The 23297-nt window shown below is 46.6% G+C and overlaps 9 protein-coding genes across 11 annotated transcripts; 5 read left to right on the forward strand and 4 right to left on the reverse strand.

Moving 5' to 3' along the window:
* Position 1: 1 nt before the first annotated feature.
* LOC119558149 (probable RNA-binding protein CG14230) lies at positions 2-2104 on the reverse strand. The gene is made up of 4 exons (XM_037871384.1): positions 1847-2104; positions 1493-1782; positions 332-1424; positions 2-269 (listed from the first exon to the last, which is right to left on the reverse strand). Exons 1-4 carry the CDS (start codon positions 2022-2024, stop codon positions 103-105), a joined length of 1728 nt encoding a protein of 575 aa, XP_037727312.1. The 5' UTR covers positions 2025-2104; the 3' UTR covers positions 2-102.
* Positions 2105-2642: 538 nt separating this feature from the next.
* On the forward strand, positions 2643-4794 carry LOC119556270 (Golgi resident protein GCP60). The gene is made up of 4 exons (XM_037868320.1): positions 2643-2899; positions 2966-3393; positions 3568-4017; positions 4076-4794. The coding sequence occupies exons 1-4, from the start codon at positions 2752-2754 to the stop codon at positions 4493-4495; spliced, it is 1446 nt and encodes a 481-aa protein (XP_037724248.1). The 5' UTR covers positions 2643-2751; the 3' UTR covers positions 4496-4794.
* A 463-nt stretch (positions 4795-5257) lies between these two features.
* Positions 5258-6714, forward strand: LOC119556271 (probable tRNA N6-adenosine threonylcarbamoyltransferase, mitochondrial). Its single transcript, XM_037868321.1, has 2 exons — positions 5258-5479; positions 5540-6714. Exons 1-2 carry the CDS (start codon positions 5289-5291, stop codon positions 6585-6587), a joined length of 1239 nt encoding a protein of 412 aa, XP_037724249.1. The 5' UTR covers positions 5258-5288; the 3' UTR covers positions 6588-6714.
* Positions 6715-7202: 488 nt separating this feature from the next.
* LOC119556272 (cdc42 homolog) lies at positions 7203-9928 on the reverse strand. The gene is made up of 3 exons (XM_037868322.1): positions 9773-9928; positions 8720-9038; positions 7203-8656 (listed from the first exon to the last, which is right to left on the reverse strand). The coding sequence occupies exons 2-3, from the start codon at positions 9005-9007 to the stop codon at positions 8369-8371; spliced, it is 576 nt and encodes a 191-aa protein (XP_037724250.1). The 5' UTR covers positions 9008-9038; positions 9773-9928; the 3' UTR covers positions 7203-8368.
* A 763-nt stretch (positions 9929-10691) lies between these two features.
* LOC119557449 (WW domain-containing adapter protein with coiled-coil homolog) lies at positions 10692-11897 on the forward strand. Its single transcript, XM_037870214.1, has 2 exons — positions 10692-10842; positions 10935-11897. The coding sequence occupies exons 1-2, from the start codon at positions 10820-10822 to the stop codon at positions 11248-11250; spliced, it is 339 nt and encodes a 112-aa protein (XP_037726142.1). The 5' UTR covers positions 10692-10819; the 3' UTR covers positions 11251-11897.
* A 485-nt stretch (positions 11898-12382) lies between these two features.
* LOC119557448 (myosin-11-like) lies at positions 12383-14968 on the reverse strand. The gene is made up of 4 exons (XM_037870213.1): positions 14783-14968; positions 14656-14718; positions 14132-14597; positions 12383-14072 (listed from the first exon to the last, which is right to left on the reverse strand). The coding sequence occupies exons 1-4, from the start codon at positions 14866-14868 to the stop codon at positions 12579-12581; spliced, it is 2109 nt and encodes a 702-aa protein (XP_037726141.1). The 5' UTR covers positions 14869-14968; the 3' UTR covers positions 12383-12578.
* A 229-nt stretch (positions 14969-15197) lies between these two features.
* On the forward strand, positions 15198-16229 carry LOC119556839 (selenoprotein BthD). Of its 2 annotated transcripts, none has more exons than XM_037869308.1 (2): positions 15198-15302; positions 15361-16229. In XM_037869308.1, the coding sequence occupies exons 1-2, from the start codon at positions 15273-15275 to the stop codon at positions 16045-16047; spliced, it is 717 nt and encodes a 238-aa protein (XP_037725236.1). In that variant the 5' UTR covers positions 15198-15272; the 3' UTR covers positions 16048-16229. The 2 variants fall into 2 exon arrangements, with proteins under 2 accessions (XP_037725236.1, XP_037725237.1); XM_037869309.1 differs by having other exon boundaries at positions 15258-15299.
* Positions 16230-17097: 868 nt separating this feature from the next.
* Positions 17098-19381, reverse strand: LOC119556837 (uncharacterized transmembrane protein DDB_G0289901). The gene is made up of 2 exons (XM_037869306.1): positions 18636-19381; positions 17098-18266 (listed from the first exon to the last, which is right to left on the reverse strand). Exons 1-2 carry the CDS (start codon positions 18938-18940, stop codon positions 17261-17263), a joined length of 1311 nt encoding a protein of 436 aa, XP_037725234.1. The 5' UTR covers positions 18941-19381; the 3' UTR covers positions 17098-17260.
* Positions 19382-20021: 640 nt separating this feature from the next.
* LOC119556286 (transport and Golgi organization protein 2) lies at positions 20022-23269 on the forward strand. Of its 2 annotated transcripts, none has more exons than XM_037868340.1 (4): positions 20022-20603; positions 21285-21407; positions 21552-21834; positions 22684-23269. In XM_037868340.1, the coding sequence occupies exons 1-4, from the start codon at positions 20462-20464 to the stop codon at positions 23138-23140; spliced, it is 1005 nt and encodes a 334-aa protein (XP_037724268.1). In that variant the 5' UTR covers positions 20022-20461; the 3' UTR covers positions 23141-23269. The 2 variants fall into 2 exon arrangements, with proteins under 2 accessions (XP_037724268.1, XP_037724269.1); XM_037868341.1 differs by having other exon boundaries at positions 20026-20603; positions 21705-21834.
* Positions 23270-23297: the final 28 nt, after the last annotated feature.

Below are 23297 nucleotides of genomic sequence, written 5' to 3' on the forward strand. Positions count from 1 at the left end.
GTACGATTAAAGAAAAAAAAAAACAAATGTGGTTTATTTTACAGAGGTAAAAGCCTAAAACTAAAGTCCGTAGAGTTGAAACTACGAATCAGCCCAAGGGTATTAGCGCTTTGCCTTTTTATTCCGGTACTCTTTGATGTTCTTGCTGGGCAGGTTCTTCTTGGTCTTGGCGATCTTGTTGCTGATCAGCAGCTTCAGGCGATTCCTCACTTGGTCGTAGTCGGCCTGATCCACCTCCGCCTTAGTGGACTTGAAGAACTTGGCGCCCTCTGTAAAAAACAAAACAATAAGTTAGATAGCAGCAGATGAAATCACTGATTGATGCCCTTACCCTTGAGCCGAGGGTCGTTTTTGGGTATGAAGAAGGACTCCAGTTTGATTTTGCTCTTCTTCTGTTTGGACTGCTTCACTGGCTGTGCCTGGTTTTCCTTGCTAACCTCCGGTTCGTGCTCCTCTTGGGGTGGTTTGGCTTCATCCTCGCTGTCGGAGGAGTCGTAGGAAAACGGATTGAGCGGGGCCAGGCCGAGCTTGCTGGCGGACGCCTTGCCCACCAGGATCTTCTCCTGGCCCAGCTTCTCCAATTGGTCCTGGCGCTTGGCCACCTCCTCGCTTGGGGCGCTGCCAAACATGTCCAGCAGGCTGAAACCCCCGCCGCGGGTGTTCAGGGAATCTTTTAGAGTGTCGGTGACCATGTAGAAGGCCGTTTTCGAGACGGGGGCTGGGACATCTTGATTTTTGCTAACCTCCTTGTCCTTGGTCTTGGTCTTGGGAGTCTCCTCCTCCTTGGGCTGCTTTTGGCGCATTAGCTTCTGATGGTCCTCCTTGGCCGGATCGAAACGCAGCATCTTCTTGCTCTTCGCCGGCTTGCCGTCATTATTGTCAATCTTATGCCCCACAACCTGCTCCAGAATGTTCATCTGCCACTTGCGCTCACTTTCCTCCGGCTCTTTCTGATCTTCAGGGGCTTCTATTTCCGCTCCCTCCTCCTCCTCCTCGTCGACAAAATTGGATGTGATACGAAAGCGGGGATCTATGCTCTGTTTGCTTTGCATCTCCACCAGACGCTCGCCCTTCTTGCCCTTGTGCTGCGGCAGGACGACCTGCTCCTCCTCCTCCTCATCCTCGTCGCCTTCGAAGAGATCGCGTTTTTGCTTTTTGGACTTCTGGGCGGGCTTGGCCTCCTCCTCTTCCTCGGCGTCGCTGAACTTGATCCTCTTGGCCTGGCCGCCGTCCACGGATATTGCAGAAAGCGCCTGCTGGATGGCGGACTTCTTTTGCTGGTGGCCCTGCCGCATCTTGTTGAGCGACTCCTTGCGCTTCTGCTCCGCCTGGCTGACCTGGGTGTCCGGCTGCTGTTTGGCTGGCTTGCGGTGCTGTTCGATGACGTGCAGCGGCTTAGCGTCGAACTCCTGCTGTATGACAATCTGTAAGAAGAGAGAAAGGCGGTTAGAATAAGTAAGGAGTTGAGGCGGTTCCTTGAGCAACTGCCTACCCGGCCGTTTTGAATAGAGTGGGCGGCGCGCTTCTTGGTGATCAGCAGATCCGCAGAAACCTCGTCGTCGCCGATCTCCTCGTCCTCGCCGAAAACCCTGCGCTTGTTTTGGTTGCTCTGGGCCAATAGCTGGGATTTCTCCGTGAACACCTCGCTGTCGGCTGGCTCGCCCTGCTCCCGCCGCTCGTTCTCCTCGCGCTCCCGCTTCAGTCGGTCCAGAAAGGACTCCCTGGCCAGGGACACACGCAGCTTCTCGCCATGCAGCTTCTGCCATTTCAGTTCGTTCACGCCTGCAAAGTTAAGTTGTGGTTACTTCGTTTCATTCCTCTTTCGCTGTCCTTCCGGCTAACTCACAGTACTGGGCATCGTCCGTTTGCAGGGTGACGAAGGCAATCACCTTGGTGGCCCCATCCTGCTCCTTCCGCTTCAGATCCACATGCTCCACATAGCCGTAGTCCTGGAACAGGCTGTGCAGATCCGCCTCCACGGTCCTGTCCGGCAGATCAGCCAAGAAGAACCGAGTACTGGCCATCGTTAGGTCGGTTTTCGGTATTCTATTCACAGAAAACAACAAGATTCCACGGCACGTGTGAAATCCAAATTCCGGCCACAACAATAGAGATGATAAGCTGGCGATAATTTCGAGGTATCGAAAATAGCTCGAAAATTAAGGATATTCTTTAATAATTCAATGGAGGTTGGTTAATAAAATTATAATGATAAAACTCAATAATATTTGAAGTAAGCCAATGTAAGTATATATTGGGTATTAATTAAACTATTGAAAATTGTACCAGTTGAATTTTCAAGTAGCTGCGATAAGTTGTCAAATTGCTCAGAACTTAAAATATGTACAATATTGATTTACAATGTATAAAGTTTTTAGTAAGCTAAACTAAAAATATTCTACATAATTTTATTTGATACTACTGTGATACCAGAATAATAAATAAATAGGGCGACAAATTGGGTTTTCATGCAGTGAAGGAAGGTCTAAGAGAGAGCTAATAACAAGCTGAACTTGAAAAAATTAAGGGAGCCCCCTTACTTTTTTGTTTCGACCGTTTAAGAATACCGTTATTATGTATGATGACAAAATTATCGACAGTTTTCAAATCATCGATGGTGCATCAATAGTATCGATAGTGCCAACGATAGTCCGACAACTCTACGTCACAATTCATTCTATTATTTTGTTTTGTTTTGTGCGAAAAGTTTGCAGGCCAGCAGGCGTGGAATAAACCACAAGCGACGGCAGCATGGCGAGCGGGACAAGCGGGACGAGCGGCGGCAGCGGCAGCAGCAGCGGAGCGGCACAGATGGCGGACACGACGGCGGCACCGTCGGCGGAGAAGTGGGGCTTTCCCCTCACCGAGCTCTATCGCCTGGCATTCACGTTCTACAAGAGTAAGTGACCGACCTCGGCTGCCCGGCCATTCCTAGCAGGTAATACCACCCTTATTCCACCCACAGGGAACTCCGGCAAGGCCATCCACCTGTCGTACGAGGACAACCTAAAGCTGATCGCCTTCAAGCAGCAGGCGGCCCTGGGTCCCTTCAACACAAGTCGGGCCCCCGCGCTGGGCGTCCTCGATGTGATCGGACGCGACCGCCAGCAGCACTGGCAGCTCCTCGGGGAGATCACCCGGGAGCAGGCGATGGAGGGGTTCGTCGACCTGCTGGACACCATGTGCAGCGCCTTTCGGCCGTACATCGAGGCCGTGCGGCAGGACCGCGACGAGACGCTGCGCAAGGAGCTGCGCCTCATGGAGCTGGAGAAGGAGGCGCGCGAACGACAGGAGAACGCCCAGCAGGAACTGCTCGAGGAGGGCTACAAGGAGGAGCTGCAGCGCCGCCAGCTGCAGGACGCCCTCAACAAGCAGACGTACCAGCAGTTTAAGGTAGACAGTCCATCGATTTTGTTTGACACCACCAGACATTCTGGACCCTTTGCACCTGTTGTCGTGCTCAATAATGCATGCTAATTGCTGGGTTCCCTGCCATTGAATGGGGGTCATGACCCAGTTTCCAGTTTCGTGTCCTTGTCACTCACCCTTCACTTACTCCTTTCACAGCTGTACGCCGAGAAGCAGTTCCCAGGCAATCCCGAGCAACAGGCAGTGCTTATTCACCAGCTGCAGCGGGAGCATTACCACCAGTACATGCAGCAGCTCCATCTGCAGAACCAGAATCAGCTTCAGATGCAGAACGCAGAGGAAAAGGGCCAGCAGGAGGACAATGCCCCTGGCAATAACAACAATAGCAGCACAGACTTGCCAAACGCCATGGAGGGCCTAAAGCTCGGTGAGATCGAGACTCAGCAGGAGCAGGTGGAGCAGCAAGGTCAAGCCGAGCAGGCTGGGGGCACCGTGCATGAACAGCTTGGCGAGGAAGAGTACGACGACTATGTTATGATCTGCCCGGCAAAGATCTGGACACGTCCCGACATCGAACAGTTCAAGACTGAAGTGTCTGCCGGCGATGGCGACGGCGTCATCACCATCGGACACGGCGACACGGTGACGGTGAGTTTGTATGTCAGCTACTTTGAAAAGCAAGGATCTTGATTCTTGCAATTCACAGGTCCGTGTGCCCACCAACATGAACGGCAAGTGCATCTTCTGGGAGTTCGCCACGGACAGCTACGACATCGGTTTTGGGATCTACTTCGAGTGGGCCAAGCCGGTGACCAACGAGGTGACCGTACATGTGAGCGACTCCGACGAGGATGAGGACTGCGTGGACGAGGACTACCTATCCACCACCGAGGACCTGGAGTCGGGCTCGCTGTCGCAGGAGCGCGGTGCGGTTAGCAACCCAACTGCCCCGCCCAAAGCACCCATTTCCATTATCGTGCCCATCTACCGGCGGGAGTGCTACAATGAGGTGTACGTGGGTTCCCACTCCTATCCCGGCGAGGGCGTCTACTTGCTGAAGTTTGACAACAGCTACAGCATCTGGCGCTCCAAGACACTGTACTATCGCGTCTACTATGAGCGCTAAGAGGCCAAAATGTATTTAATATCCACTAACTTAGAAGAATCCTATCTCTGTACGACCGGCTAATGTGCAAGTCCGGAACTTTCTGTATGTGCGTGTGCGTGTGGGTTTTGGTTTTGGTGTTACGTGTACGTGGATGCATTTCCGGATAAACAACCAACGGAATGGACCACCTTTCCTGCGAATCGGCGGGTGGCATTTTCTGATTAAAACCAATATTATTTATTATTTAGTTGTAACCGACAAAGACAAGTCCAAAATTCAATTTGAGAATAATAAACCAATAACAAGACAACTGTAAATAACCACTTTTTACAATATTTAGTCGAGGTTAATACATGTACTTATTCCCATTCCTTAATCAACCATTAAAGGCAAGCAGCATTTATTAAGTTGTTCAGCTGAAAAGATAGCATTATCACCAAAAGTTATTGCCCTAAGCTAACGGTCATTTTTTTGTCATTCATTTTTTATACGAAAGTTTGGGGCTTAAGTTTTGGATCGCGTAAGGTTTTTATTTCCTTGATATCACAACTTAGAACTTTTAAAGTAAATATTTGCTAATAGCTTTTTAAAATACTTCAATAAACAGGTCTGGAAACTTTTTTAAATAGTTTAAATACAATTTTTCAAAAAATATTGGTAAATTATTAAAATAAAGTTTAAATACCGTTGTGGTTTAAGAAATATACCAACATAATGTTGTTTTCCAAAAATACCAGAAACCCCTGAGCGATACTATCGATACTTAAAACCATCGATAGCCTCGATTGTTTGTTGTTTTACCCACCCTATTATGCATGCACTCAGGTGTTTAGCCGGCAATGGAATTCCAGTGGGAAAAGCTTTCGGAGAAGGGATCAGACGCCGCCTCAGCTATGTCCTGGGCATTGAGACCTCCTGCGACGACACGGGCATCGCCATTGTGGACACCGCCGGCCGGGTGAGGGCGAATGTGCTGGAGTCCCAGCAGGAGTTCCACACGCGGTGAGTACCGGGACGCCCTCCTCCAGAAGTGGATCAGAGATTGACCAGATACCTTTGCAGATACGGCGGCATCATTCCACCCAGGGCCCAGGACCTGCATCGCGCCCGCATCGAGTCCGCGTTTGAGCGCTGCCTGGCGGAGGCTCAGCTGGAGCCGGAGGAGCTGGCGGCCATTGCGGTGACCACGCGTCCCGGACTGCCACTGAGCCTGCTGGTGGGCCTGCGCTTCGCCCGGCATCTGGCCCGTCGCCTGCAGAAGCCCCTGCTGCCCGTCCACCACATGGAGGCGCATGCCTTGCAGGCCCGCATGGAGCATCCGGAGCAGATCCCCTTCCCGTTTCTCTGCCTGCTGGCCAGCGGCGGTCACTGCCAGCTGGTGGTGGTCCATGGACCGGGTCGCCTCACCCTCCTTGGCCAAACGCTGGACGATGCGCCCGGCGAGGCCTTCGACAAGATCGGACGCCGACTGCGCCTGCACATCCTGCCCGAGTATCGTCTGTGGAACGGCGGCAGAGCCATCGAGCACGCCGCCCAGCTGGCCAGTGATCCGCAGGCCTACGACTTTCCGCTGCCACTTGCCCAGCAGCGCAACTGTAACTTCAGCTTTGCCGGCATCAAGAACAACTCCTTCCGCGCCATCCGGAGGCGCGAGCGCTTAGAGCGAACGCCACCGGACGGAGTCATCAGCAACTACGGCGACTTCTGCGCCGGTCTGCTGCGCGCCGTCAGCCGGCACCTGATGCACCGCACCCAGCGGGCCATCGAGTACTGCCTTCAGCCGCAGGTGCAGGAGCTCTTTGGCGACTCCCCGCCCACACTGGTCATGTCCGGCGGGGTGGCCAATAACGATGCCATCTACGCTAATATCGCACACCTGGCCGCCCAGTATGGATGGAGGAGCTTCCGGCCGTCCAAACGCTACTGCTCCGACAACGGAGTGATGATCGCCTGGCATGGGGTGGAGCAGCTCCTGCAGGACAAAGAGGGCAGCCTGCGCTTCGACTACGACCAGATCGACATCCAGGGAAGCGCGGGATTTGCGGAATCACAAGAGGAGGCTGTCACCGCGGCGGCCCTTAAGTGCAAATGGATCCAGCCACTGTGCTGATGATTCCATCTGGTCAAAGCTGGTGTTACTGTTTTTGTTTTCTTACAAGAAGTTAGAGTTAGACTTTCTTTCATAAGTTTAATTTTGTTATTAGAGGAAAATAAATCCTTTTAATTGTTTTACGCTATCGAGAGGCCTTTATTTGTTATTGGCTAAAATACAAAACCATTTAGAAAGGTTTTTCCATTAACTTGTGTCCTTAACAAAGATGTTGGTAGCCTATATCCATAAATCCTTGGGCATCTAAATTCCGAACTGTGGCTTTAACATAAGCATTGGATTCAGTTGGTGTTTTATCACTTACTCTTACCAACTTTAAAAAGTAATTACTTGAAATATTCGTCACATAAAGATTGTATGTTGAAAACGCATTTGCATACGATTTTAGACATCCGAAGTTTCGCTTGAAATGCTGACGAATTTCCTAAATTGTTTACCCTTTCACAAACTAATTGTTTTTCCTCCTTTGCTCATACAGAAAATAATCGTTTCGTTTTGGATTTCGTTTTATTATAAGATATTATCTGAAATCAATAATGTTAAATCACTAAGGTCTAGAAAAAAAATGTAAAAATTGATAATGTATACATATAAAAATATTAAAAAATGCATTAGTTCGTATTTTCTCATCTTCTTTGTTGTTTTTACTGAACTACAATACAAATTTTTCTTGCTGTTGCGGTTTGTTTTATTGTTATACTTTATGGATTATACATATTTAAATATATATATATATATATTTTTATATAGATTGTAGATTTCAGATGTGTTTGTGGATGCAACGCCTAGTTTTCTTTTAATTTATTTTTAATCATATTTCAATACTCTTATTTTTATTACATAATAAGCTTCACTTTCATATTTGCATGTTAGCGAATTCCCTCCTACCTCCGGTTGTTTGAACATTACGCCATCAGTAATCATAAATATTTCATATAATCCTCGACTGCGACTTTGTTTATTTTTCCACGTTGCTCTTGGGACTATATAGACTTGGATTGCAAGTGTTCCTATCGAGTGATGCAAAACAAAAATTGCATGGTTTCTCCGTTCCTTTTTTTTTGCTTTTGTTTGTTCTGGATTGTGTTTTGTTTATAATAACTTTATATTTTGTTGTCTCCTCCTTAATTCTTGTATATATATATAAAGAAATATATATAAATAATTTGTTTTCGCTATATTGATATTGTGTTTTCTCTCTTTACTTAATAAGAAGATTGCGCCAAAAACAAGAATGCGAGCAGAAATGAAGTCGGTTTGTTCGCTTTGATTTCAACTGCTGGGCGGGGTTGCATTGGCTGGGATTGGATTTTCGGCTCTTGGCTGGGATTGGGTTGAAGTTTTGAGGGGCGGAAGACGGTCCCCGAGTTAAAAGCGACTGCCCAGTTGGCTGGGACAGTGGGTAAATCATAAAATCCGATTAAAAACCAGGCTAATTGTGGCTCCGCAGGAGGAGCACGGACATTACTGACACAGATTCGGGGCTACGAAAGAAGAAAGAGGGAGACAGGGAGACAGAGAGAGAGAGAGAGACAGACAGATGGAGGAGGCAAAGTGGCTTCTGGAGTACTGGGCTGGACTGGGCGCTCCGGGAGAAACGATTGCAGAATAACATAAATCAACACATATATATATTCGTATATATATTGAACGCTTCTCGACATTTTTTTCTTTTTGGAGGCTGGTAAGGAGTCATTGCGATAGTAGAAAGCCAGAATGAAAGGGATACATCATCGTGTTGGGGCTGGGTGTGGTGGGGAGGGAGGGGGGGCGTTGAGGAATTATAAGAATTTGCACTTCCTTTTCTTTGTCGGCTCTGGCGGCTCCAGGGCGGCCAGTATGGCCTCGTCGAATACATTTTTCAGGCCCTTCTGTGTCAAGGCCGAGCACTCCACATACTTGACGGCCTTCAGCTCCTTGGCCAGCTTCTCGCCCTGCTCCATGGTGATGGGCTTCTGCTTGTTCTTGGCCAGCTTCTCCAGAGTGCTGGTCTCGTCGCGCAAATCGATCTGTGTGCCCACCAGCAGGAACGGTGTCTTTTGGCAATGGTGTGTGATCTCGGGCACCCACTGAGGAGGGGTAGAAACCAAGGATTAGTCTTATGGAAACCATTAAATATAGGCAAACCTCACCTTCTCCTTGACATTCTCAAAGGAACTGGGACTGACCACCGAGAAGCAGACAAGGAAGACATCCGTCTGCGGATAGGAGAGCGGACGCAGTCGATCGTAATCCTCCTGGCCGGCCGTATCGAACAGGCCCAGTGTGTAGGGCTCGCCGCCGATCATCACCGTGACCGCATAGTTGTCAAAGACCGTGGGCACATATTCCGAGGGGAACTTGTTGGTTGTGTACGAGATGAGCAGGCAGGTCTTGCCCACGGCTCCGTCGCCGACGACCACGCACTTGATGGTTTGCATGTTGTTGTGCAGAGGGGCTGGCTAATGACTCCTGTGGATTCAAGTCAATTGGGGGTTAGTCTTAGATACTTAGATAGTCCAGAACAGAGCAGAAATGAAATGAAAGTGAGAAACGGCTGCGAACGGGGTTGCCGGACTGGGGTGCGGTCATGTCCTATCCTGCTCCTACTCCTTTCAGTGTGACCGTATGCCGCAGGCCCCCCTTATCTATTATCTATTATCTGTTCTATGCGGAGCAGCCCACATATCTGGGCAGACCGATTCGATGACTCAAGCCGAAGAAAGAACGAAAAGAACGGAAAGCAAATGCGCACACAGATAAGCCGGACGGGCATCAGAAAATTCTGATTGGACACACACACGCACAGCGAGTAGGGCGGCCTGCACTAGTGTGCGTGTGCAGTGCGTGTTCACTTGCTCGAGAAATGCAGTTTTTACTGCACTATTACTATTATTTGTGCTTATTTATTTGATCACGGGATCGGCCGTCCAGTCAGCTGCCATTGTTTACTTGTTTTGCTTCGTAATTAGCAGTTATGGCCAGATAATAATGGCCTTTTGCAGGCTAAAAACTAATGAAATTCGGAACCAATTATTTATCACACACGCACACTGGCGTACGACCCACACACACACACACACACACACATACAGGCAGGCCCGTCATCGACATTTCGCTCCGTTTTCATTCACTTTTCACTGGGTAATTCTTAGATTTGTCACCGTTCTTTGTGCCCCGCGCGTTCAGGCACATTTTCTACTTACAGTTTATGGAAGTTTGCAACCGCTGGCGAGTCCGTACCGAGTTTTCCGCTTTTCTGGGCTGGGCTCGATTCGATTCGTATTCGTATTCGTACGTACGGAAAACTACTATTTCCTTTTGTGTGTTCGTGTTCTCTCTCTCCAGCGAGCTGTTTGCGTGCGAGTGACTAGCGCGGCGTTGCCACCTGGCGCCAGTGCCCCCAACCGGCTTGCGGAGCTGGTATTTTTGGTATTTTTTGAAGCTATTGACGGGATATATATCTATAGATCGCTATAGATCGAAGTTGTAGAATAGAATGTGGAGAGAAGAAAACAATGGGACAGCGAATAACCAGTGTCATTTGTAAATGGTATATTTTTTTTTACAGATATTACAACATTATCTACGGTATATGAGCAAGTTCTATTATTTTTATTACAAGTTTGGATATTACTGGATATTCCACGATATAAATTTGTATTGTCAAATAAAAATTAAAAAATATAAGTAACTAAATGATTAACGCAAATGAGTAGAAAGTGTCGCAGTATCCACAACCGGCTTGCAGAGTTTGTTCTTGAGGTATTATGTATTAATATACTTCTGATTTGCCACTTCGAAGCTAGTATAGATTTAAAAAGCTATGCCGACTTGCAGAATAAAAAAAGAATCACTGGTAAATGGTATCTATTATTTTCAATTAAATTATGTAGCATTTATATGCCTAGATAAAAAAAATACATTTGAAATAAAATGAATAAAAATAGCGAATAATTGTTTACAACAAAAAATTGCAATTCCACATCTTTAACTTCTACATAAACTTAGTTTTTATGTTTTGTTAATATAAATTTGTTTTAAAGTACGGCGAATGTTAAAGCGAAATACTGATAAATACTAGTTTTATTAAGTATATAAAAGCCCCTGACAGTGCTGAAATACTAATTATTATCGATACATCGATACTATCGATACTCGCTCGGCAAGGCTGGCGAGAATAGAGAGAACAAAACAATAAGTCAATCGAATCCAAGAAAAGGAAGAACCAATTCGCTGGCCCCGGAATCGGAATGGCTGGATTTTTGAAGACACGGTTAGTCGGTCAGATCAGGGACCAGGCCAGCCCAGGCCAGGCACAAGGAACACCATTCTCACCACTTCCAATCCTTTCAATCCCCCCCACAGGAAGCGCAGCCGGGAGGACGATCTGCCCTGCGAATCGACGCCCCTCTCGAAGCGCATCAACAACCTGCACCTGAACTACGACGACGGGAATAGCAGCAGCAGCAGCAGCTGCAGTATTCCGCCCCTGCCAGGAGGAGGAGGAGGAGGAGCAGCAGCTGGTGCCCCTGGAGGTGGCCCAGGTGGCCCTGGTGGCCCCGATGCAGCCGGTTACGAGTACAATCCCGAACTGGGTGCCGACCAGAATCCATTTTACTACGAAAAGAACAAGATGCTCTACGACCTGCACGTCGAGCGGATCAAACGGAGCAGCCAGTAGCCATTAGCTGGTAGCCGCCTGGATTCCGACTCCTAGCACCGCCATTCAAGTGCCAACCGAGCTCTCCACCACCACAACACTCTGTAGTCCTAGTTACTTAGCCTGTAGTCGCGACCGTTCATCCTATTGTGCCCACGGAGCTGGAGACGAGACCCTCAGCACTGGCGTTTGTGTGATAAGCATTGTTTACTTGCAAAGCATTTTAGCATCGCCTCGGATGCAGACATATATATATAACACTAACAGAAATCGAGCCAAGACTTACCCAAGCACGCACATGCACATATGTATCCCCCAACCAGCCCCCAATTGTAATTATATACGTATAGTTATTCTAAGAATACTCTAAGAAATAGCAGATTTTTATTATCCATATTTTGGGTGCCCGATTGGGGGAGAATTCTTAGTGTTCTATTGAAATATGATGCCTTTTGGGGGTTTTGTGTCGAATTGGGGCACTTCTTGAATCGCTGGTGGTGCGAAATCAAGCTACAGCGACCTGAGAATAAATAGTCTGGGTTTTTTTCTAAAGGTAGCTGACCATACATATATGTAGATACAAATTTGGCTTATTTCTCAGTTTTAAGATTGGCTCGTAATAAATAATACATACATATTACATTTAATAAATTATTATAAAAATGAAATATTTGTTTTTTTTAACTTTTTAATCTTGGCCTAGCCATAATCTCAGTCCTAGCAAATTTAACGAATGCAAAAATATGAAAACATCAAGGTTTATTAAAGTATAACGAAATTAGTCATGTTTTAATCGAACAGCTATGCTATATAAACGTCTGATACGTGTAGATTTTTGATTAAAATTAGGGATTTGCAAAGTTTTAGGTCGTCAACGTTTACACTTTCCAAATTCCTAAGAATACCGGACAATTTGGCGTATTTAAATCGCATTTTTCTATGGCTGCCTTAGACTATAGGTTAAAATAATTGTTCATATTCATAGCTTTGGTTGGGAAAGTCTTAAATTTATAGCTTTTAATTTAAGTTCAGTGAGCTGATCAATGCTGATCAAAAATATACATATATGTAAATTGCCAAATAAATGGATAACTTCCATCCTAGCTTATAAACCCAAGGAGCACCACTGCCAATAAATGAATTAATGCAGTGATATTATTGTTCTTAGGGATTTATTCAAAATAAAAACACTTCATTCGCTTCAACACTTCAATAAATACATACTCAATAACAATACTTCAAATAAAGGTTACAACCAAATATCCATAATGGAGTAACACCACTCGCTTAAACTTCTATCTGAGCTTAAACACATTCCAAAATTTAAAATAAAAACAAAAAGCACTGGCTCAGCGCTTCTTAAAGGCCTCCAAGACGGGCTCAAAGGAGGGCAGCGGATTGGAGTACATCTTCTGCTCGGCCTCCTCCAGTTGGGCCTGGCTCACGGTGAGCTTGGAGTTCAGGGCCTGCAGCTCCTTCTCGGCTTCGGCCAGCTTCAGCTCGCAATCGTCGAGATGGGCATTGCGTGTCTTGTGGTCCTCCTCCTGAAACGACTCGGCGCCGGCCAGTAGATCTTCGTTTTTCTGCACGATCGCCTGGATCTTCTCCTCCGCCTCCTTCTGCCGCTTCTCCAGTTCACCCAGACGGGCGATCTGATCACACTGATCCTCGGCCAACTGCTGCTTGTGCTGTACCATCATGTCGCGCTTGGTGCGATAGCCCGCCTCCATTTTGTCCAGGCGATGCTTTTGTGCCTGTAGGCGGGACTCCAAGTTGGCAACTTCTGTGTCCAATTTCAGGGAGTCGCATTTTATCTTGTCCACCTGCTGATCCAGCATCTGACGCCGCTCGACATTCTGTTGACCCTGCTGCTGGAGAAGATTGCCCAGCAGGTCCAGGCACTGAATCCGTTTGGAGATGTCCTCCCGCTCGGGATTAAACGGCAGCGTAAGGTCAAACTGCTGATCACGGCCGCCCTTCATTAGGCCGCTTATTGCCGGGTCCAAGCTCAGGTGGCGGGCACGCGAGTTGAAGCTCTCAACGCAGTCCAACAGCTTTTGCTTGGCCCGCGATAGCACAACCTGCTGGTGGAGCTCCAGGTCGGACACCTCCTTCACCTGGCGCTCATAGGCCTTCGAGTAGTTCTCCACATCGTTGCTCTCCATTTGGAGGGTATTCAGTTGCTGAGCCGTGTACTTTTGGTTGTTGACCGCCTGCTCCAGGCGATGCTCGTACTTCATTTGTTGACGGAGATTAGCCTGCTTTTCCTCGGCCTGAGCGGCTAGCTTATCGCAGAGGATCAGCTGCTGCTTCAGCTCTTCTTGGCTGTCGGCCAACTGTTGGGCGAGCAGATTCTGCTCCTTGGTGAGATGCTCGAGTTTCTCCGGCTTAGTGCCATCGCTGGGATGCTGCAGCTTATCGTCCAAATGCTGCAACTTCACCCTCAGATCGTCGATCACTTGGTCCAGCGCCTGTCGATCGGGCAAATCACACTTTTTGCCTATCAACTGATCTCTGGTCTCCGCCTGCAGCTTGGCCTCCTCCTCGCTGAGCTCCTGATCCCACAGGACAATGCATTTGCTGGCCTCGGCGAAGAGCAGAGCGTTGACCTCCGCGTCCAGCTGTACGGCCTGCATCTGGGTGGTGGTGGTGGTCATGGTGGCCATTGTTTCGCAATGCACGCTGTTCAAATACGAACTGGGCTGCTCGGTGGTCTCCATGAAGGGAAATTCTATACCCGTCTCATCCGAGGAGGGCACAAAGTCCATGAGAAAGTCCAGCAGCACGATGACATGGCCAAAGGAATGCGATGTGGTTGGCGAAACCAGCCAGGATTTGTTCACCTAAGAGTTAAGATATAGTTATTGGTCAAGGATTATAGAAAGGACTATAGAATCTTCACCTGATAGGGATACTGCAGCTTTTGCATGGCACTTGTGATATCCTCGACGTGGTTCTGACCCACGGTCACCTTGTTCCGCCAGATGTGATGGAACAGGAAGTTGAGTATGGCAACGAACTGTTTGATGGTCATGTGCCGCAGTCCGCCGGGGCGATTAAACAAATCTGAGATGGGCAAAGTGGTGGCCATGCTTTCATTGATGTCCTGCAGATAGCCGAGTATCTGCTGAGCCCGCTCCGCCACCCATTTCTTGTCCGAGTGCGGGGCAACGGGGCGTTCAGCGGTGAAGGGCGCCGGTCGGTGGCCATGCTTGGGTGTCACTGTCATTTGGGTGGGCCCATCGCGCTCCAGGTTCTGCGACCCACGCGTGGCGGTGGACAAAGGTCGTGGGCCATGCTTGGGCGTCACACTCATTAAGCGATCACGCTCCAGGTTCAGCGGCTGCGGCAGACGCGATGCAGAGGGTCTGGAGAGGATTACAGTGAGGCATTATTGGTGGATTATCGTATGGGGAGTGTACCCACCTTCTGGGAGGAACCACCTGGCTGGAGGAGGGAGTGTGTGAGGCTGCGCTGCGCTTTGTGGCCCTGGTTAAAGGATAAACTTGGTCTCAATCTTTCTGATTCCTTTCGCTGCCCGAGGATCACTCACCTGGTTTGTCGCTTCTCGGCAGGGCCTCGCTCCTCCAGCGCATTGCCGCGGAACTCGCTGGTGCGACGTGGCATGTAGTGCGACATCTTGGATAAAATTAAAAGCTAAGAGTGCCTAATTAAGTTTGTCTTATATTTAATTTAGAAAATGGCGCGCGTTGGCTTCCCTTGCAATTTGCAAATCATAGTAATCGATAAGTGATAGTTTCTAGAGATGGGTTTTTGATAGTTGGGGTATTCCTCAAACTTTTTAAAATTGCCTTGGTGGCGCGCCCTTGCAATTTGCAAATCATAGTAATCGATAAGTGATAGTTTCTAGAGATGGGGTATTCCTCAAACGTTTAAGTTGCCTGGGTGGCGCCCTCTGGCGGAAAGGTTAAGTACTTATCGGGCATGTATGTATGAATGTTGTTAAGGGGGTAAACAACATTCCAGCATCTGGTAACACTGTAAATAAAAGCGCGCAATTTACTTAAAAATTGGAAACTAACATGCCACCGAAACGGACCAAAAAAGCAGTGGTAATTTATTTTTATTGTATATTACCAATTATCTGACAATTCCATCAACCCTTGCCAGGAGCCAACCGCTCGGGAGGATGTGGCCGAAGAGCTGGATGCCAACAAACCAGTGCTCTACGTGGAGCACTGCCGATCATGACGAGTCTTTCGTCGCCGGGCGGAGGATCTGCACGCCGGCCTGCGGGAACGTGGTCTCCACCAACTTCAGCTCCGGCTGAATGCGTCCGGAGCACCAAGGCGCGGCGCCTTCGAGTTGGATTTGCGCCCGGGTTTGGGGAAACAGGAACTGGTGCCACTTTGGTCGGGTCTAAAGCGGGGGCCACCACGTGCTCTTAAGTTTCCCACTGTGGAGGAGGTGTACGATCGGATCAGGGGGATTCTGGGTGTCGAGCAAGAGTCAAAGGAGCAGGAGTCAGAGGATAACAGGCCTTCTGGATCCCAAAAGAAGCCAGAGACCAAGAAGGAGCAGCCAACTGAATCCCAGGAAGAGCAGAAATGCAAGGAACCATCGGAGGATCTATCAAAGGAATCCAAAGATCCATTGGAGGATCCTTCAAAGGAATCCAAACCACCCCAGGAGTCACCCCAAACGAAGAGACAGCCGAAAGTCCAGAAGAAGCCCACAAAGACGGCCAAATCCCAGCCAGAAATCGATGAAGACCAGCCCCAAAGCAGTCAGAAACGCAAGCGAACCACCAGATCCTCCACAGATGAATCTTCAAGCGCTCCCAAGCGCCGAAAGTAGTTGCCAACGAGAAATCCCACCAGCAATAGAGCCTTATGATCGATGAGCGGCAAATCCTCTCGAGGAACCGCTCATTGAGACTACTTGTTGCCTTTGCTGGTTGGTTTTTCATGGGTATCCGAACTACAAGAAAAAAAACACTTGCACAATTGTTATTACAAAATATATTAAAACATCTTAGAAACCTATTTCCATTTTTTTTTTTGCCTCCTCTTGTGGGTTTTAGTTTTTGTCTGATTTTTGCCTCTCATTTATTAAAATTTTGTGGACTTTGATTCTTCCAAAATGTACATAACTTCTTTTTTTTTTTTTGATTTTTGTTTTTTTATTTTATCCTTTCCTCAGTTTGTTAAAATTTGTTTTTCGTTTCATCAGCTCAGCTTAAGAATTATGATTCTAGAGAAAAAATTTTGGTTTTACGAAATTGTTTTTAGCTTCTTCTATATGCTAGAGATACCCTACCACTTGCCTAAATAGATTACAATTTGAATTGTCTCCTTTTTTAACTAAACTTTTGGTTAAATAAAAAAATTGAATATAATTATATGGGGGAGGTTGAGAGATAATAGAGAAAATAGTTTTCAAAGAACATGCAGCAACAGAAACCGAGAGATTGCGATTAGGTGGAGAGCCAGTCGAAAAGGTTGACTGGCCTTAAGTAGAGTCGCTAATATAATGCATGTAAATATATATGTATAATGCCTGTACACTCATATATAAAATGTACAATATAATTATATATGGACGGGCGAACTTCTCTATAGAAAAATGGCAAGGGTTTACATAACTTATAGGTTTCACAGACCTAAAGTTGTAAAAGATCTTTTTGTAAACCCATTTCTGGTCGAGTTTTCTGGCAGGGAAGTTCGTCTGTCCATTGGTATTTCAAAAAACAACAATCAATTGGCTATGGGAACATAAAGTTAAAAGAGGCGAAACATTGGAATTGTATTGGCTACGGCCTGGTGCGCGGTTCTGATCGTGATCCTGATCCTTATCCTGTTTCTGTTCCTGGTCCACAATGGTGATTTGATTCTTTTCTTTTCTTTCTTGTTTTTAATTTTCGTTTCTTTTCTTTTGTCGCTGGTCAACTAAGGTCCATAGAGTAACTTTAAATTATATGCGAATAGGTAAACGGTCGATAGGCGAGGGAAAACAATTCGAAAACAGGGGATTGATTGATTACACGACGAATTGGTTGTTGAAAGAGCGGTTACAGATACTTCCGATAGTTGCGCAGATGGGCGTTCGCGTCCTCGACCACGCCCACCGCGGCAGCGGCACTCTCGAAGGATGGCGGCTCGATGACCATGCCGGGACTCGACGGATCGCAGGCAGCTCCAACGGCGCCGCCTGGTCCCTTGGTTCGTCGCCGGCCGCGTGTTCCCCCCGTTCCCCGGGATCGTCGGCTGTTGGCCGAGGCTCCTGATCCTCCTCCACCACCTCCGCCTCCAACGCCACCGGCCGCGGACACACCTGCCAAACCGGCTCCCAGACTGCCGCTTAGGATGCCAACGCCGGCGACTGGGCCGCCATTGCTGCCCGGCACACTCTCACCGGACTCGATGGCCTCCAGCGAGGCGTCCAGCGCCGCATCCGTTGTGGTGATACGCGATCTGACCGCTGCACTGCGTCTCCTTGAGCTGGAGCTGCCGCCGGAGTTGCCACCACCACCGGTGCCGCCTCCACCGCCACCGCCAGCGGAGTCGCCACCTCGCTTTCCTGGCCGTCGCTTGCGCCGCTTCTTGTTCCCGTAGCGCGGATCGTAATCGTACTCATCGTCCGCCGGCGACTTGGGCTCCTCCAGCGAGTCCACATCGTTCATGTCTATGTCATCGTAGAACCACTCCTTGGGCAGCTGATCCTCCTTGACGGCCTGCTGCTGGTGCTGATGCTGTTGTTGCTGATGCTGCTGCTGTTGGCTGTCCTTGCTGTCGGATGTATCACCGCCGGCGGCACCCAGTGAGCTGGACTCCTCCATGCTGAAGGCCCCATTGAAATCGTGGGCAGTGTCGCTGTGCAGGGAACCCAGAACCGCAGGCGTTGCTCCGCCGCCAGTGAGCATGTTGAGCGTCAGGGAGGAGCTGCTGGCCAAGCTATTGCTGCCGGGCAGGGGTCCCACGCCGCTGGGCAGGCTGCTCAGACCCATGTTCACACCGCTGGCCACCAGAGCCTCGTGCTCCTTGCGTAGCGCCTGGAAGGGACGCTCCGGAAAGCGACTGTTGGTGGGGAAGAGTTGATATAAATATGGGTAGTCAAGGAGCTCATCTTAATGATGGATAAACAGAAACTACTATATAAAAAACAACTTTAGACTACCCGGAATCAAACTCAATTATTAAAAATAACAATTACAAATAGTATTTCATCTTTATAACTAGGATTTGGACCCCAATCCGCCAGAAATCCTCTATATATTATGTTCGTAGCCGTAAATAAAACAGATTTTTGGGTGATATAACCCATGTTATGAACGGAATACCCGTGTTTACCCATTCCTTGGGTAATTTGACAACCAAATATAAGAAATTATCATCGAAATACATTGAATCCTAGCTGAAACCCACTATGTCCACGGGAATCCTCACCTGTACATCTTGCTCAAGTATTGGCGGCGGCTCTTCCGCCAGCGGGCCGCCGGATACGTGTAGATCTGGCCCTGCCGGAAGCCGGGCATCCGCTGGCGCTTGTCCAGGAACAGCTGCGAGTGGTTCTGGGCGACGCCCGTCTGCGGATCGAGGAAGGGCAGCCGGAGGCGACGCTCGATGCACAGGCGCGTGTTGAAATTGGCACTGTACTCGATCGTCTCCCGGTAGCTGACATCCTTCAGGAAGCTCTCGATCTTGGCCAGATTCGGCATGGAGACGATCTGTATGTTCACGGCGGAGGACATGGCTGTTGTGTCTCCCTGTTCCTGTCCCCGGCCCCGTCGCGGTTCCTGATCCAGATCCTAGTCCCTGCTAATTCCACTGTTCGCTGAGCTCAAGATCCGGCCGGTGCCCACTAGTCCATCCCAGAATCTTGGCAATATCCGCTTGCCCCCGTTTCCTTATCGCAGTTTTTCTTCCAGTGTATTCCGTTTCTTATCGCTTTTCGCCTGCCTGTTTTTTTTTCTTCTTCGTCTTCTTCCTCTCCTTGGGCACACACACACGCGCGCAGAGGCTCTCTATCGATGTGACCCGCGCCAGGGGGCGTGGCGGCGTGGGCGGCTGTGGGCGTGGCAAGGGCGGTACGGTCAGTGTGCGATCTACGGCCGGGTTTTTCTATAGTTTAATTGATCAGAAATGTTAACGTCGATTTTAGTACTGCTCTGCAGTGTGACCTCGCTCGCGATTGAACTATCGATATGCCGAAAATAGTTATTAAACGGTCACTCTAAAATGTTAGGAGGCATAGCGGAGACACGATCCCGGCATAGCAGACTCACCAGCCTGCCCTAGCGAAGACACGATCCTACTATTGTTTTGCCCTTCAACAATTTTGAATTTTTCGTTAAAATTACTGGCTGATATTAGACTATTTTATGTTTTTAAATAGCATTTTAAATATTCTTATAGTTTATTTTTTCTTTTTGGCTTCCTTTTTTGTTTGTTAAATAGACTCTTATTGTATAAAAACAGTCCTTTAGTACTTCCTTTTGAAATGTTAACCCTTGAAGTCAGGGACCTAAAACTTAAAAGAACTGAATAAAATAAAAAAAATACTAAAAATTAGCTTAGGTCCCTTTAAAAAAGGCCAATTGAGAAAGCAAACGATTTGAAAAAAACATTTTTTAATTATTACCAAGCCCTATTGGCCATTAAAAGATACTAAGGATTCATTAGTCAGTTTATGGGCTCTGGAATTTTGTTTTTGGGTCATCTTACTAAAGATTTAAAAGACCGTCGATTAAAAAAAAATTTAAGTTCTTACCGCAGGGCATCAGAGGGTTAACGATTTCTTATCGATTCTCGTCAGCTGGCAACGCTAAAAAAATAAAAACATAAAAAGTGAAACCAAAACAAGCGAGCCCCATCATCGAAATTAATGAAAACACTGCTTTGTTCGCAATTATAGGCTGTTTTTGGGGCGTAAATAGATCACAAACAGAGGCACGATCCATACAAAACATCCAACAACCTCAGACCAACCCATTTACTAACCGATTTAGATTAGCTTCGTTCGTAAACAACGGATAAGACTGTATATCATATCAGCTGTACGTTAATTTAGTGATAAACCCATCGTAGAGCTATTGCCACAAAGCAACAAAGAGGAGTCTGAACCGAACGACCTGCCATTTTGATGCCAACACCTCGTCGAGATTGAGTCCAACTTTTTTCGGATCCCCAGTTGTCCGCCGACTTTTAAGCACCTCGCATCGTTTTTTACTTGATATTGGACTCTAGGCATAGGATATCAGATATAATATAGGATGTGCGTGATATTCTTCTGTGCGGACTCGAATCCGCAGGTGGGTGGCTACAAGCTGATCCTGGCCTCCAATCGGGATGAGTTCTTTGCCCGGGCCACACAATCGGCGGCAAAGTGGGCGAATGCCGAGCATGTTTACGGTGGTAAGTAAACCCCTATTGGGAGCTGGGCTACCATATCATAACCAATGATCTCTGGGATCCGAACTGCTGTGATCATTATTTTTTTAAATCTTGAAAAACTTTGGATCCCATTTATTTTCAAGTAGCTTAAGTATTTCCTTATGAACAGCAAATAAAATGATATAACGAAATTATTATGTACACAATGGCATGAGTTTTGAATTTGTATTTTATTAATGGATATTTTAGATTGTGTTTTAAATATGGTTAGACTAAAAGTTCAAATATTCCGTTAAAGGTGTTCTCAAATAAATTGTCTGCTGCCAAGCACTTCAAAACAGCACTACTATAAATCTTGATAATGACTCGTATTTATAATCTAACTGAAGAACTCACATTTTTTAAGGGGTTTACCAGGAGGTAAACGGGTATTTAGAGTATAAAAATAATTATTCGTATATACCATAACCATAGAAGGATACTAATATACTAATACTAAAGTAATAGTTATTGAAATATACCATACTGATAGAAGGATGGAAGGTTTGAAATAATCCCATACATGTATCATATAACACATAATATGGTAATAATAATATAGCAATACTTTAAATAATCCAATACATGTATCATATTTATTTAAATTCCACTGAAAGTACAATCCATTTCGAACATTTTTTAGAAATATCCTTTTATTTTCAGGAATAGACCTGGAACCGGGACGCGAGGGTGGCACCTGGCTGGCCATCGGCCATTCCGCGGGCTTCTTCAAGGTGGGCGCCCTGCTCAACCTGACCGGCGAGCCCAAGCCCCGCGATGCAGTCGGTAAACCCCATTTAAGCCATTTACTAACCAAAATACACAGACACATACGCACCACCGCCCATCCATTTGGCCCAAACTAAAACTTTCACAAATGCGACAAGAGAAAAAAAAACAACTTTCTTCGTTTCTGTTTTCGTTTTGAAGCGCACAAGAACATTTTGCAACCGCATAATCACAACAGCAACAGCACCGGCATTAACCTTTGCCCCAAGCCCACCACCTCCAACAACAACAGTCATCCGAATCCGAATCTGAATCCGAGTAAGGGGCATTCGAATAACGAACATTTCTTACTAGGGCGCGGCATGATCGTGGCCGACTTCGTCACCCAGGCGGACGAGGAGCACAGCATCCAGAATTACAACCAGACACTGCTCAAGGACTGCACCAAGTACAGTGCCTTCAACTTTGTGTCCATCGAGATTGGGTGAGTCCACAAGGTATCCTATGTCCTTAAATCCATTTAAACTAAAAAATAAATTAAAAAGTTTCTGATTCTGTTGACTTCTTAAATGTTTTAACAAAAACATTTCAAATATCAACATTTTATATATTAAACTGAAAAAATATCGAAATACCAGGGCAGCAGTGGGTATTGAACTTGACCATTTTAGAAATTTATAGAAAAATATGTTAATTATATATTAAACTGAACAAATTTCGAAAGGGAAGGGAAACGTTACAATTTTAGTCATAAAAATTACAATTATTCAAATAGTATGTATATATTAACTGAAAAAATTGTTAAATGCATGTATATGTTGAACTTAGGCTTTTGTTACCAGTGTATTACCTTATATAATATGCAAAAAGCACGATATTATTTATTTTAAAATCTGTCTGAGAACTAATATTATTATTAACAATATCCTTTAAGTAGATATATTTGAAAACTGCTTTATAAAAAAGATTGTTTTACTTGAATTTGGAAAAAAATCGTCCGATTTTCATTTTATTGGTTTTATATTGTTTGAATTTTGAAGAACCATTAATACCCGTTTATCAATGCCATAAATTCGGCGATTAACTCGACATAAACCGATAAAGAATCACTTTGGGTTTCTTTTGTTTGAGTTAATATGAATTCAAGAATAAAGGTGATTGGTTATATTATATTTTCAAAGATATTCATTATCATTAATGATAATATGAACTCAAAAATAAAGTTATTAATTGTTTATATTATATTATACTATTTATCCCTGCCAGCATTAATGATAATGATATAATGAACTCAAAGACAAAGCTAATAATTGTTTATACTATATTACAATAGATCTTCATCCCTGCCCGCCCGCGTGGAGCTGCTGAGCAATGTGCCGCCCACGCTGGAGGAGTTCCGGAACGGAGAGTGCTACGGATTCGGTAACAGCCTGCCACACACACCCTTCGAGAAGGTGCGTCACGGCCAGCAGGAGTTCGAGGCGATTGTGAAGGAGCACGGTGGATCCAGTGTGCAGACCCTTTCCGCCCACCTGATGCAGCTGCTCCGGAACAAGCACAAATTCTGGCCGGACGCCGAACTGAAGAGGCGTGCGCCCAACTGGGGCGAGGGACTGAGTGCCCTGAATGTTCACATCGAAGATCATGCCTACGGCAGTCGGACGCACACCGTCATCCTGGTGGATAGCCACAATAAAATGCACTTCATTGAGGAGACAATGGCTAGTGTGGATCCCCAGGGCGAGTGGAGCCGGACACACATTGAAAAGGATTTTCAACAGAGCGTTTGACCACTGAAAGATCAGTCTATCTGAGATTATCTCACTTATATATCAGGATTTTTTTTTTGTTCCACTAATCTGTATTTTGACTCTGGCATTTACGTTAATAAATATTCATAGATACTTTACTTTAATATATGGAGCTTGTCTTTCTTATATTTGGGAT

This window comes from Drosophila subpulchrella, chromosome X (assembly GCF_014743375.2).
Source record: "Drosophila subpulchrella strain 33 F10 #4 breed RU33 chromosome X, RU_Dsub_v1.1 Primary Assembly, whole genome shotgun sequence".
Taxonomy (NCBI): Eukaryota; Metazoa; Arthropoda; class Insecta; order Diptera; family Drosophilidae; genus Drosophila; species Drosophila subpulchrella.

Excerpts from the sequence above, each read along its gene's own strand:
- LOC119558149 (XM_037871384.1), bottom strand. The coding sequence starts at position 2,024 with ATGGCCAGTACTCGGTTCTTCTTGGCTGATCTGCCGGACAGGACCGTG. Across the intron at positions 1,425-1,492 it reads ACTCTATTCAAAACGGCCGG|ATTGTCATACAGCAGGAGTT; the intron begins GTAGGCAGTTGC and ends CTCTTCTTACAG. Across the intron at positions 270-331 it reads AAACGACCCTCGGCTCAAGG|AGGGCGCCAAGTTCTTCAAG; the intron begins GTAAGGGCATCA and ends TGTTTTTTACAG.
- LOC119556270 (XM_037868320.1), top strand. The coding sequence starts at position 2,752 with ATGGCGAGCGGGACAAGCGGGACGAGCGGCGGCAGCGGCAGCAGCAGC. Across the intron at positions 2,900-2,965 it reads GGCATTCACGTTCTACAAGA|GGAACTCCGGCAAGGCCATC; the intron begins GTAAGTGACCGA and ends TTCCACCCACAG. Across the intron at positions 3,394-3,567 it reads AGACGTACCAGCAGTTTAAG|CTGTACGCCGAGAAGCAGTT; the intron begins GTAGACAGTCCA and ends CTCCTTTCACAG.
- LOC119556271 (XM_037868321.1), top strand. The coding sequence starts at position 5,289 with ATGCATGCACTCAGGTGTTTAGCCGGCAATGGAATTCCAGTGGGAAAA. Across the intron at positions 5,480-5,539 it reads CAGCAGGAGTTCCACACGCG|ATACGGCGGCATCATTCCAC; the intron begins GTGAGTACCGGG and ends ATACCTTTGCAG.
- LOC119556272 (XM_037868322.1), bottom strand. The coding sequence starts at position 9,007 with ATGCAAACCATCAAGTGCGTGGTCGTCGGCGACGGAGCCGTGGGCAAG. Across the intron at positions 8,657-8,719 it reads TTGAGAATGTCAAGGAGAAG|TGGGTGCCCGAGATCACACA; the intron begins GTGAGGTTTGCC and ends ACCCCTCCTCAG.
- LOC119557449 (XM_037870214.1), top strand. The coding sequence starts at position 10,820 with ATGGCTGGATTTTTGAAGACACG. Across the intron at positions 10,843-10,934 it reads GCTGGATTTTTGAAGACACG|GAAGCGCAGCCGGGAGGACG; the intron begins GTTAGTCGGTCA and ends TCCCCCCCACAG.
- LOC119557448 (XM_037870213.1), bottom strand. The coding sequence starts at position 14,868 with ATGTCGCACTACATGCCACGTCGCACCAGCGAGTTCCGCGGCAATGCG. Across the intron at positions 14,719-14,782 it reads GCCGAGAAGCGACAAACCAG|GGCCACAAAGCGCAGCGCAG; the intron begins GTGAGTGATCCT and ends TCCTTTAACCAG. Across the intron at positions 14,598-14,655 it reads CAGGTGGTTCCTCCCAGAAG|ACCCTCTGCATCGCGTCTGC; the intron begins GTGGGTACACTC and ends AATCCTCTCCAG.
- LOC119556837 (XM_037869306.1), bottom strand. The coding sequence starts at position 18,940 with ATGTCCTCCGCCGTGAACATACAGATCGTCTCCATGCCGAATCTGGCC. Across the intron at positions 18,267-18,635 it reads TACTTGAGCAAGATGTACAG|TCGCTTTCCGGAGCGTCCCT; the intron begins GTGAGGATTCCC and ends CCCCACCAACAG.
- LOC119556286 (XM_037868340.1), top strand. The coding sequence starts at position 20,462 with ATGTGCGTGATATTCTTCTGTGCGGACTCGAATCCGCAGGTGGGTGGC. Across the intron at positions 20,604-21,284 it reads TGCCGAGCATGTTTACGGTG|GAATAGACCTGGAACCGGGA; the intron begins GTAAGTAAACCC and ends TTTTATTTTCAG. Across the intron at positions 21,835-22,683 it reads TTTGTGTCCATCGAGATTGG|ATCTTCATCCCTGCCCGCCC; the intron begins GTGAGTCCACAA and ends ATATTACAATAG.